At 39.1% G+C, this 13,489-nt stretch overlaps 1 protein-coding gene across 1 annotated transcript in view; it reads left to right on the top strand.

Moving 5' to 3' along the window:
- Positions 1–13,489, top strand: part of ABCC4 (ATP binding cassette subfamily C member 4 (PEL blood group)) — a 242,789-nt gene that overhangs the window by 204,973 nt on the left and 24,327 nt on the right. Inside the window, exons 26-27 of the mRNA XM_014864856.3 lie at positions 942–1,097; positions 10,833–10,922. Coding sequence (XP_014720342.2) covers positions 942–1,097; positions 10,833–10,922 — 246 coding nt within the window. The remainder of the gene's footprint in view (positions 1–941; positions 1,098–10,832; positions 10,923–13,489) is intronic.

Genomic DNA, 13,489 nt, shown 5'->3' with positions numbered 1-13,489 from the left:
GTTTCGTTCCTGATCAGCATTTTACCTGCATTATATTGATTCTTTGATCTTATTGTCAGTGCACCTAATTTCTCTCTACTTTGGTTTTAATAACTAGACTGATACTTGAAACATATCTTTCCCAAGGGGCAACTGTAGGTATTAATTGGTTTGTAAATGCCTTTTGAACTGCTCAGATGAAAGGCCTCATGTAAATAGCAAATGTTATTTGTGTTGACGGTGTTGTTGTTGATCTCATTATGTGTATTTTGGCTGCTCACTACCATCTTTTAAGACACTTAGACCTGCACTTTAAAATTTTAAGATGTTTCCTTTCAAGACAGAACACAACCAGATCTTTAACATCCAGAAGTGATGTTGTTTCTCTACCAAAGATTAATTCCTCTTAAATGATAGAAGTCTGGGAAAATGAATACTTGTTTATGTATACCACTTCTGGCTTGACTTGTCGACATCTGTATAAAATTATCCAAGCAATTCTCAAGGTTCAAAATACCCAGATGCTAGAAATAAAGGTAATTTAAAAGCTGGCTTCTTATTGACCACTTAGGAGACTGCTGGCTTTTACTGCCAGTAGATTGATTCTGTTATTTTTAACTTTTCTTTAGACCAGTGGATCTTAACCAGGGGCAGTTTGTCCCCCACACTCCCCAAGGAGACTTTTGTCAATGTCTGACATTTTTAGTTGCCACAAGTTGTAGGGTGCTACTGGTATCTGGTTGTAGAGCCCAAGGATACTGGTAAACATCCTGCAGTGTGCAGGACAGCCCCTCACAGCAAAGAATTATCTGGCCCAAAATGTCAACAGCACTAAAGCTGAGAAACTCTTCCAGACTACCTTCAATATAGGACTTCCTTAATTCATCTTCAGCAACCAAAGTTTCTCCTAGGTCTGTTGCATATTATTGTTCCTTCTTAATCCCTCCTGGATCTCTCTACAGGTTGGCATTGTGGGACGAACAGGAGCTGGAAAAAGTTCCCTCATCTCGGCCCTTTTTAGATTGTCAGAACCCGAAGGTAAAATTTGGATTGATAAGATCTTGACAACCGAAGTTGGACTTCACGATTTAAGGAAGAAAATGTCAATCATACCTCAGGTATGCAAGTCAGAGCATTCTCACATGTTCTTTTTAGAAGCACACCTAGGTTTAATTGCTTTTAATTTTACTCCCTTTCTTTAACTGAACAAAAAGATTGATCCTTTCCCCCCAATAGAGTGTATTTTTAACAGAAGTTATTCTCAACAGATATTTTCATTAGATACCAGGCTCTGTTTGTTTGTTCATTTCGTGTGTGTATGTGTGAAATTTAATCACTTACCCAGTTAGATTTCTGGACTTGGACTTCCCCAGGTACCAGAGCTTTATGCACAGATAACCACATAATTTGAAGAACAAAATGATAAATGGTTTGTTTAGCACTCGACAGGTTTCTATAGGGAAACATGGATTTTAAGTGTCCTGATGGAATTTTGCTGTAGGAAATAAAATCTACCTTTTCAAAGGTGATTATCTCCTTGGAGGCCTTTCTGTGAAACTATGGGGCTTTGAGAATTACAGAGTGTACACATGATTTGGGGGAAGTTTTTAGAATCTAGCCATTAGTAAATGATTTTTACCAAGGAGGCCACAGTCTAGTGAAGAAGAGCACGGGACCAGGAATTCCATCTCCGCACTTCCCTTTTCTCTCCCTTACAAAGCAGCTAATACCTTACAGTCTCAACTAGAGCTGTTGTGAGGGCTAAACAAGACAGTGTGTGAAGTGCTTCTCACAGACCCAGTGCGTGGTTGCTGTAATGGTGGAGGGTTGAACTGACCATCTCTTCCTGGGCTCTTCATTCTGATTTCTTTTATTCTGCTGCTTAAAGAAATAGGACTTTCAGGAAGTGTTCTAGAGACTGGATTATATGCACAATAGAAGCTCCTGTCATTCCTTGTGGTTAAACCAGTCAGGATAAATTCAGGAAATATTTATTGACCAAGTACTGTCCTCCATGTATATAGTCAAGGGCAACAGACCTTGTGCCCACCGGCCTGTGGTCTCACGTCTTCCATCCTTCCCTCTGCTTTGACACATACATACTCAATCCCAGACTTGCTGTTTTGTTTTTTTTAATGTGGGGGTTTCTTTACACTCTACCATCATCTGACCATCAAGGGAAGCTGAGAACCATACCCACACACTCTCTTGAGATGAGAGACACAGACAGGAGATGACAAAAAGAGCCAGGCAAAGGTGCTTCCCAGCATGTGGATATCAAGAGCTCTGAAATGCCTGTTTATTAGGAAGCATAGAGAGAATGTGGACTTGTATCTCATGACCAACTGCAGCTATTGCTACCTGCCACTGGCCTCTGAAATAATTGAGATTACTGTAAGTAATTTTGAAATCAAGATATCCCTTTCAGAACCACAATGAGATGCCACCACACACACATTAGGATAGCTGCTGTCAAAAAACCAGAAAATAACAAGTGTTAGCGAGGATGTGGAGAAACTGGAACCCCTATGCGTGCCTGATCAAAATGTAAAATGGTACAGCCACATTTTCCTGTGGAAAACAGGATGGAGGTTCCTCAAAAAATAGAATCGTCATATGATCCAGCAATTCTGCTGCTGGGTGTATACCCAAAAGAATTGAAAGCAGGATCTTAAAGAGAGCTGTACATGCATGTTCATAGCAGCATTATTCACAATAACAGAAAGGTGTGAGTAACCCAAGTGTCCACTGACAGACGAATGGATAAACAAAATATGGTATATCCATACAATGGAATATAATTCAGCCTTAAGAAGAAAGGAAATTCTGATGCATGCTACAACATGGATGAACCTTGAGGACATTATGCTAAGTGAAATAAGCCAGACACAAAAGGACAATACTGTATGATTCCACTTAGATGAGGTACCTAGAGTAGTCAAATTCATGGAGACAGGAAGTAGAATGGTGGTCACCGAGGACTATGGGGAGATAGGGAATGGGGAGTTGTTGTTTAATGGGTATAGAGTGTCAGTTTTGCAAGATGAAAGGAGTCTGTCACTGGTTGGTGGTGATGGCTGTGCACCAATGTGGATGTATTTAATACCACTGAGGTCTATACTTAAAAATGGTTAGGGTGGGGTCTGGCCCCGTGGCCGAGTGGTTAAGTTCGCATGCTCCGCTGCAGGCGGCCCAGTGTTTCGTTGGTTCAAATCCTGGGTGCAGACATGGCACTGCTCATCAAACCATGCTGAGGCAGCGTCCCACATGCCACAACTAGAAGGATCCACAACGAAGAATGTACAACTATGTACTGGGGGGCTTTGGGGAGAAAAAGGAAAACTAAAATCTTTAAATAAAAAAAATGGTTAGGGTGGTAAATTTTATGTTATGTGTATTTTACCATAATGTAAAAGAATTTTTTTAAAAAAAGATATCCCTTTCAGGAAAAACAGGAAGAATATACAATCCCTGTATTTAAAGATTCCCTCTGGCTATTAGATTCATAATGTAGTGATTACAGTAGAAAATATGAGCTTAAATTCCCAAGTTTTATATTTTGGTTGTACCCATCTCTGAAATGGGCCAAATGAGATTCCCTGGCAGAAATAATGGGTGTGTCTGTGAAGTACTTTCATATCCTTGGATGAAAGGATCTAGAAATGTGTCCCGTGTTACTTTTAACGCTTCTTAATAAGAAATGGTTGTCTGCTTGTGTACATAAAAGAACTCTATAAGTAAAGAAATAACGTTAGATGATTCTTGGCTCCGCGGGTAATGTTTTGGAAGCACATCTGAGCAAAGACTAAATATACCTTGACATCACCAGGCTTTGGTTCTGTTCCACAGGTTTCCACCCTAGTTTTGAGCAGCCTCTGTGTACATACTCCAGAGAGCGTGCTTACAAAACAGTGCTAAGCTTTGTATCCACGTAGATAATGATCACCAACCATTGTAAACACAGAACCTTTATTTTTTCACCTTATTTGCCTTTGTCTGCAAGGCGCATTGTTGGTTGATTAAAGAAAGAAAGAAAGTCTGGAGAGATGGTGCGATGTGTAAAGGGTCTGAGGAAGCTATTTAGGATGCAGCCAGGGATAGAATCTTTAAGAGCGTAGACTGAGTGTCAGCACAACCACTTTTTTATTCCTGCTCTGCCTCCTCCGAGAGTGTGACCTTGATGAAGTCACTCAGCTTCCAAGCTTCAGTTTCCTCTTCCTTACACCAGGTCTAGTAATTACCACCTCACAGATTTGTTGTGAAGATTTAACTGGATGTTTGTGGCCCCGTGCCTCATTTTTAGGAATGCTCAGTAAATAGTAACTATTATTATTATTAAGGATTGGGGTACTGGCCTTTCGGGTAAGCTCAAAATAACAACACACTCTGGAAGGACTTTGCTCTATAATTTCTCTTTATGTTTTTGTGGTCTCGGGAGATCTTCTTTTCATTTTTTGCTTATAACATAAACCAAATTATTTATATAAATTTAAAGAGTAGAACAAAGAAAGTGAGTAGATTGGGAGTTCTAGGGAAAATTGTAACAGAGAAATCTATCCAACGTCTGTCCCTCTAGGAACAAGAGTGGAGAATATCACTTGTTTTTTCTTCTGTTTTCTGGCTCCCCTCTCAGCAGAGTTCTTTCCCGACCACTACTCTGTATCCCACTGATATGTTGCATTCCTCCACGAAGACCCCTGGCATTTTCTCTCAGCCCTTCCCATATTTCTGGCTTTTTTTTTTTTTTTTTTTTTTTTTACCTCTCTGTCAGGACGGGGAGCTGTGTCTCTCATTTCTCTTGCTCTGATACTTCTTGCAGTCTCTGACAAGTTGCACAGGTATTAATAATAATTCCTAACCTTTGTGGAATCCTTAACACGTTTTAGCTTCTTTCCCTACTATCTCCTACTTAATCCGTACAACAATTCTGTTGTTATCTTTATCTGATAGATTTAAAAACTGAGGCACAGTGAGCTTAACCCAATTACCCAGTAAGCGGTGGAGCCAGGATTCAAATTTAATTTAGAGAGATTCCCGACTCCAGCTCCTGAGCAGCTAACCACTCTGCCAGGGACTTGAACACACTATTGACTGCGGTGCACAGTCAGAACTACTTTATGTGATTCTGTGGGTGCATGTGCACACACACAGATGCAAATAGTTCACAAAACAATATTATTCTTACTCTGTGCCCTGCACTATGATATTTTCTGTTACATCCATTTTATTCTAGTTCATATAAAAGATAAAATGATGGTTGTGAGGCACAAAATTGATTTCATGATCCATTGGTTGCACCTGCAGTTTGAGAAACATTGCCCCTCACTGTTGCCCTATTTAGCTGGACTCCTGGTACGTGTTAGCACCACGCCAGGAGCTTCGTGTATGTTCCAGCTTCTCACAGCAGCCCTGAAAGGTTAGCCCCATTTTCCAGTAAGGAAACTGAGGCTTGGGGAGATTATTAACTTCCCCAAGTCAGACAGCTAATAAGCAGTAGAATCAGAACTCAAGACTATCTGACTCCAAATATATATATATATTTTTTTAAGTCACTATTTGTTGAACTGAATGATGTTCTCATTAGATATTTTACCCACTCTTTTCTGCCACCTCACTAGAAAAGGATTCCTCAAAACCCCAACAGAAGAGAATAAATATAGAGCAAAGTCGGAAGATACTTCTCCTAGGGCTGTGTCCCTCATTTGGACAATTTGGTAGTTTTGAAAGACTGAATTGTTTGTGACTTTTCCCCAAAAAACTCAAGGCACAGTCAGCGCTAAAAGAAAATCATTTTAGAAACAGGTTTATTCACTTAGGTGTCATGGGCTAGTAAGTGTCAGGAGAAGATACTCAAAATCTTACCTTGCCGGAGCCAAGAGCCCTTTCTCGTTGCAATGTCTGACTGGCTGCAGACATGCAGGAGGTCTGTTGGCCGGGTTACTTGAAGTTACTTGTCCATGCTGTAGAAAGCTTACATCCCTCTTCCCCCAAAATGCGCAGGAAGCAGTGTTGCTTGTGTCTCAACACCTTGATGTAGGGACCCTAGGAAGTTTAGAGCAGACTCTGCTGAGGAGGAGCCCAGCGCTGCTTCCTAGAGTTCCCAGTTTATGTGAACCAGGCCCCCATCATCTTCCCTGGCTCCCTGCTCACTGTGACCCTGGATGCAGCAGCGAGCTTTCCGTGGTGCTCTCCCTCTTCTAGGCTCATCCCCGTCACTCTTGACCCCACCATGAGCTGGTCAGACTTGGGGGGAAATGTAACAGCAGCAAGGACCTGCGTAGGAACAGAGGCAAGGGAGTGGTGACATGTAATCAGGGGCCGGTCCTGGAGGGAACCTTCAAAAACAAAAACTGTATTTTTAAGAATATACTCCTCAATTTGCGTTCAGAGTTTCAGGAATAAGCAAAAAATGAAAGCACTTTCTAAATAATTTCCTTAAACAGAACAGATATGTTCAGAACTGAAATGTATGCTTCCTTTGTGCTCATGACTCAAAATAGTTAAATATGTTCCTCAAAGAGAACACCAAGATGAGATTATATTCAGGCAATAGCTTGCTTATCTGAAAGGATCTGGAAAAATGGATTTCAAAAGTTCTTTGGATGGATTCTCTACACCCAGAGCCCCTGTCCTATTGGCACGAGGAAAATGTTTTCAACTGAAGAGGGATTCCTTGCAAATTCAGTATGTATGATAGCACCCCAAGGGTTGGCACAGATCAACAGCTGTCATCTTTATCATGATTAAACAGACTCATTTTTTCTACTTAATAGATTTTTTTAATTCAAAGCAAAGGCTCAGTAGTTTTTAAACAGTCCGCTCTGCTCTTTTGGTATTTCCATTCCCTGGGTTTTCTTCAGGAGGTTGAAAAAGATTAACTAGAGCTGTCTCTTTAAGACTTCTTCTTGATTACCTGGTTTTCTTTCCCTTTTTTCCTTGTTGAGAACAAAAGTCAAAGAGAGAAGAGGTGGGTATGCTGTTACTAGCAAAGAAATACAACTGGATTCTAGCCTAATGCAGTCGGCCCTTTGTTTCTGACACTAAAGTCTTCATTAAAGCCCGCGGAACTGCTCCCCGGAGCTCCTGACCTTGTTGTATCGAAAGAGGACTTTACACGACTTAAATTCTTTTTCCTTTGTTGGCGAACAATGTCCTTTTCTTCTGAATGTGGATGATTATCGGTTCATTCAGAGGCTACAGGATTAGAAAAAAAAAAAAAAAGGAAAGCAAGATTTAAAGTGACTTCAGGTGATTCCCTCCTTCTTGAAACAGGGAGATGAGCTGCCCTTAATAAAAGTTCTCAGATTGGAAGTGAAAATGTAGCTCTTAGGACTCGGGGAAGCGGCAGCTACTCTCTATGTTAGCAGAGGGCCGTTTCCTGGATTGGGACTGAAATGATTAGGGTAAAGTGTGCTTTATCTGGCTTGTCTGTAACCACTTGTATGGTATTTGTCTTGGTCCCGGGTTGTTTGGAGTGTTTGAAGGTTAGTGGATAGGGTTTCTTTTTAGGATAATGAGAGGCTTGTCTTCCAGCAGCATATACAAAAGGTCTAGCAAGACAGCAGTTTTCGGTCCTGCCGTTGTGTCGAGGGATTATCAATTTACTACACTAAGTGCTTTGATTCAGAGTGGCCCTTTTTGGGTCACACGCTTAATATGAACTCGTGTTATGTTAGTAACAAAGGAATAATTACTACTGAATATGGCACAAAGGATTAAAAGAAGTATAAACTTTAAACTGTGATGAAAAACAGGTTGAAACTAACGCTCCATTTAAAAACATTACCTTGAACAAGAATATTTGTTTTCCTGACTGTACCAGGCCACTAACTCTTATTAAATGGGGTTTAATTGTGTACCTTCAGAAAAAATATACTTGGGCTAATAAATTTAGTATATATTTACATGAAGGTTGTGTGTCCTCTCATAAATCTCTACACCGAAATATTCTACTTGCAAACATTTTTACAACACTTATTTATAAGATTAGTTTATTAACTTCATTGCTTAGAGATCGGTACTTTAAATAATATCTATCAGAAATGATAATTAATTTGACCCTTATCTGCTCCTGCAGTATGTGTCTACTGTGAGCACTTTTATTACCTTTTGAAGATAATATAATGGTTTCTTATTTGGCAAGTGGATGAAAGTAGAATGAGTAGAAACCAAAATGCACACCATGCATAAAACACATTGGCACATTAAAGCAGACATTGTCAACAAATTGCCTGCTGGCTTTAAAGAAAAATATAGCTTCAATCAGTTAATGTTTTAAGAAGTCATTCTTTTCATTCAACAAGTTTTGATTGAAATTTTTCTCATTTTGAAATATATATTTGGCATGTCATAAAGAGAAATATTCGTATTTAATAAACTATTTTCTTCCATCTAATGCGGCTTAAATAAACCTGAATAGTTGCCCAATATAGCCTTTCAGATTGACAGTATAGATTTAAGTCGGGACAGTTATTACAGTGGGAAATGCTTACACTTAATTTTTTCGTGTTTGTGACAATCAGCAGTGATTTGGTGATAATTAGCAGAACCTCCTTCAGGCCCTCAGCTTATGTGAGGCCTGTGTTAAAGCTCGGCATAAAGCAGCTGCAGGAGTCACTCAGTGAGCAGCTCCTCTTTCTGCAGAGAATCCCACTTTAGTCCCTCACTCTGGAGGGATTCGTCCACTCGAGTTTCCTAAAGAGAAGAGGTCCTGATTATGAAGTAGGTGATTGATCTTTGAATGTGTGTCCTTGTTCTCTCGAACCACCAAAACCACCATTCCCAAACGTGCTAAATCTGTGAGCCTTTTCATCGCTTAACCAAGAAAGAAAGGTCGGCCTTTAAAAACAAAGCAATTTTTATGTAGATTAGCTTAGGTACCGCCTCTCTAGAGGGTACATTGAAAACGAGGTGAACACTTTCTCAAACCCTAGATGACTTGGTGCGTAAGAATTTGCTCCATGAGAGGAACCTGAGGGAAAAAATGTTCAGGTCATATAAGCCATGATGGGCAAGCAAACATTCCTGTCATTAATATAAGCAGAGACCACCTCTCACTTCTCCCAGTGGGTTCAAAGCTGATTGTTGCACCTGTTCTCTGTCAGTTCGTTTACCTCCTCGGACATCAATCTTCAGAGAGTCCCTCAGTTTGAGCCCCGGGGTAGAACACTGCCCGTAGTAGAGCCTTGGATGGAAGATAGGGGGAGAGTCAGAGGAGAGTGAGGAATAATGGGGACCAGCCTCCCCTCACCTGGCCACATCATTTCTGTAAATCTCATGAAAACAACTAAAGGAAGAGAAATCTCCTAGCTTGTTGGCCATCTTAGAGTTGATAATTACAAAGAATAAGATAAGTTTTTTATTAAATCTGAAGCAGAATGATGCCCTGAAAAGGAACTCTTACCGTTGCTTAGATGATTGTTCAGTCTTTGATCCTAAATTTAGTAGTTTAAGGGAGACCTTAAATTTGGGTCTTGGGATTATTGAGTTCAGTTCAATAACCATTTTGAAACATCGGATGAGCAGTGATTTTTCACTATTTTGGGGGCATATTGGCCGCTTAACTTCATGCAAATAAAGCACCGTTTTAAATTTTTTTTTTAACTTTGGATTTTGCTTAGGGATACATATTTTTTAATGGCACACCATGTGTCTTCTGCATCCATATCTCCCTCCCCAGTCTTAAAACTGAGACAATAGGGAAAGAAGGTATGGGAGGCTCTTTGAGTGTCATTCTTCTTCATGACTAGAGGAAAGAAAAATCTTCTTCCTGATCTCTCTTCTCAGGCTTTTGAGAAGTGAGGAGGCATCGTCTGTCCCTAAGACCAGGTGAGATTTGAGGCTGGTGATTCCCTTGAGCAGTTCTCGGGCACTTGTGGAAGAGTCAAATATTTTGTTCCCGCTTCTGTGCATCTCATTGTTCTACCACCTTCATTGAAAGTAGCCTGTTGGGCTCTTCTCTGCTGCCTATATGCTTGCGGCCTGGGTTATTAGAGCTTTCCAGAAGAAAACTTAAATGGCCTATATAAGCATATGTACAAGATTCTCTCTTGAAACTGAGAAAGGCATATATTTCAAGGGTAATTTAATTATGGCTCCTCCTGAAGCAGATGAATAGGAAGAGCTATTTAAATTAAAATAATTTCATTATGACACACGTCACAATGGGTTTCAGGTTATCCTGCCCTTGCAGTTAATTAACGAGGTTCTTTGAGGTTTGTAATCCTGATGCACAGACAAGATAACATAGGGATTAGATGATGCAAAATCAGAGGCAATCTCTTCATGATTAGAGGTGCCACTGGCCCCATTAGTTTACGTCGTCTTTGGACAACAAAACAGGATGTCCCATTCGCACATGTAGAGAGATTCCCAATTCCAGAAGACTGTTTTGCCAACGGAAAAAAATCACAGTTTATTTTCAGTGCAAATGTGCAAATATTTAACAATTTTGCTTTGAGGCATAAGCTTTAATCATGCTATAGGCATTTTCCAATATCACACCAGTATTCACAATTAATTTATATGGCTCTCTCCTTAAATAATTATATCATTATTTTTCTGGTTAAGCAGATATTTCCAGGCAAGCATTTTTATAAGCCAAATCTTCCTTTTTTCCTTCAGTTTCTTCATAGGATGACACACTTCAACAGTTTCTTTTTTAGTATTCAATCATTCCAAAGATATTTTGGAGTGCATTTTGTACGATGGAAAATTCATAGAGATAATTGTTTTGTAAACAGGTATTTGCAGCCTTATAATTAATGATTATAGTAATTTTTTTAAAAAAATTCTGTTCTGGAATAAAATGAAAAGAGGCTACGGTAATAACATTCACTATTTTGGGTATTTAGGAACCTGTTTTATTCACTGGAACAATGAGGAAAAATCTGGATCCCTTTAATGAACATACAGATGAGGAACTATGGGATGCCTTAAAAGAGGTAATTTATAAAATGTAATTATCTAACTTGTTAGCAGTATATGTATATTTTTGTTTATAACATTGCAGGTAATTAAAGGGAACTTAATGATTTAACTGACTTTGTTCACTACCCAGGAGAGCATTGATGACATGGATATACTTAAAATGTGTATATTGATGATGATGAAATCCAAAAATAAAATGTCTCATGGTTTCATTCTAACTTTGTTCCTAGAATCCAAAACAAGTAGATACGTTATTTACTTGTCCTTAGCAGAACACTAAACTAGAAGTTATGTTTACGCGTTCAAATTCTGCTAGTGACCTAGTGACTGGTTACCTTGCAACATTCATTTTACTTCTCTGTTCTTAGGAAATGCACTAAATGGAGACAATAATAGTTTTTCATTATTAACTAAAAGATAAATGAGATCACACTTGTAAAATGCCTTGAAGTTTTATAAGAGAGTGTTTATAAACGTAAATTATACAGTTAGAATGTAATAATTATTTATTGGCAAACATGTCATTTTAATGCCAGGTAACAGAAACCTGGAGCTTTTGTAAGTTTTTATGCTGATATTCATTCTAGAGGATTTGCTATTATTTGTGTAGTGCTTCCCTTTGGACCACTTCTTTGAATTTCTTCACCCTTGCATAAAAAGGATTTTGACTATTAAGGTGCTGTTGGTTTGTATATTTTAATACTAATTATTTTGTGTACTCACTCTAGTTCTGCAAATTGACTCTAAGCTACTGAGTGGCAGAAACCTCATCTAGACTTCTAAACCATAGACAGACTTCTAATCCCTCATAGGACCTAGCTCAGTCTTTTGCTTTTCAAAAGTCAGCACTTAATAAACATATACTGAATGTTTGGTGGATCTCTTCATTTCAGAGAAGAGTGGCTTATTTCTTTAAAAAAAAAAAAAAAGGCACAAATCCCAGTGACCGGTTGCTCACATCGTTGTTATTTTGAATTAGAGTGTTTGTCATTTAGTGTCATCCTTCCAGGGATAACTCTGAAATCTTGAACTTGTAGATGAGCTTTGACTGTGAGCAAGCCAAGTGGGAGGCCTGGCAGTTTCCTGCCAGTAATTCTGGTTTCTGAAGGCATGTTGGTGCTGAGCCCTTACACACCCACCCTGCTTTCCAACAACTGTGGGGATTTTATTTTCCTAAATCAAGTGGATTACTTTACCTTTTCCTCCTTTAAAAGCGACTGACCTCGGATTTCGCTTAAGTTTGTGAATCTTTCCAGAGTGAAATTTAGAAGAGGCGGGAAGACAGTTAACCATCAAATATAAAGAAAGATAGGATGATCCACTGCTCTTGAACTCACAAGACAAATTTAATGGCGAAATTGTGACACACCTTAAAAAAACAGGAATTACTGGTAAATTATTTTTCTGTTTGTTTCAGAGCTTGAGCTCTCTCTTCACAGATTCTCAGTAAAATTACTGTAGAAATACATTGTTCCATGGGCAGTGAAGAAATGTTAATTGAGAGACAAATCCTATCAAAAACTATCTTAGAACTTGGCCATAACTCATACTTATTTCATCTGTAGGAGCCAAAATTAAAATAAAATTTAGTAACCTCTCAATTCTAAAAATGGTGAGGTGGAGGAAGTGTGGTAGATGATACTAAAATCTATCTTTATTTCAACTACGTTTGTAACTTTCTATAAATAGAAATGGGAATTTATTTCACCACGTGGAGGCAGTGGTTTCTGTGTATTGCTCCTGGAACTGACCTCGTTGCTCTGGTGCTTCCTCTCGGAGTGAGAAATCATCCCGTCATCGTGTTTCTCTAGGAATTATTTCTTTATGACTTTTGTATGTTTTTCAGTGAAAGATTTGGTATCCTAAGTTTTAGAAAACCTACCAAGTCTTTCATTGAAAAGCATGTAAAGCAGTGAGGCCAATTTTCAGGTGGACTAAAAACCCTAGGCAGCTGGTTTATAAATGGTACCAAACTGGAAATGGAAACCCAGACTCATAGAATTGGCTTGAGAGTCAGTAAGAGGTCACTATGTTTTCCTCTTTAAGAACTTAAAAGAAAAGGTACTTTTTTGGTTTGTTTGTTTTTAAGTTCTCTTAGTTTTATCTCCTCCTTCTCCCTTGGATGAGTTAGACATTCAGAAGGGAGACAGTCCTATGGATGTTGCCCATCTCATCTTAGTTATTTTTTTTAATTAATTAATTTTTTTTTGCTGAGGAAGATTAGCCCTGAGCTGACATCTCTGCCAGTCTTCCTCTACTTTATGTGTGGGTCAGTGCCACAGCATGGCTGATGAGTGGTGTGGGTCCTTACCCGGGATCTGAACCTGTGAACCTGGGTTGGTGAAGCAGAGCACGCTGAATTCAACCACTGTGCCATGGAGCTGACCCCTTGGTTCTTTTTTCATATACTGAAACATAGTCAGCTATAAACTGAAGAAAGTCTGTTAGAAATTAATGCCAGTTGGGGCGCCTACAATGCAGCAGCAGCAGTTCTATGAATATAACATCAGTACTGACTAGAGATGAAGCTTTTTATCAGTAAAAGGTCAAAAGATCCAGGTAGATAAAACTCTGAAAATGA

The sequence above is a fragment of the Equus asinus genome, chromosome 11, assembly GCF_041296235.1.
Source record: "Equus asinus isolate D_3611 breed Donkey chromosome 11, EquAss-T2T_v2, whole genome shotgun sequence".
NCBI lineage: Eukaryota > Metazoa > Chordata > Mammalia > Perissodactyla > Equidae > Equus > Equus asinus.
This window is presented reverse-complemented; position numbering and strand designations above follow the sequence as displayed.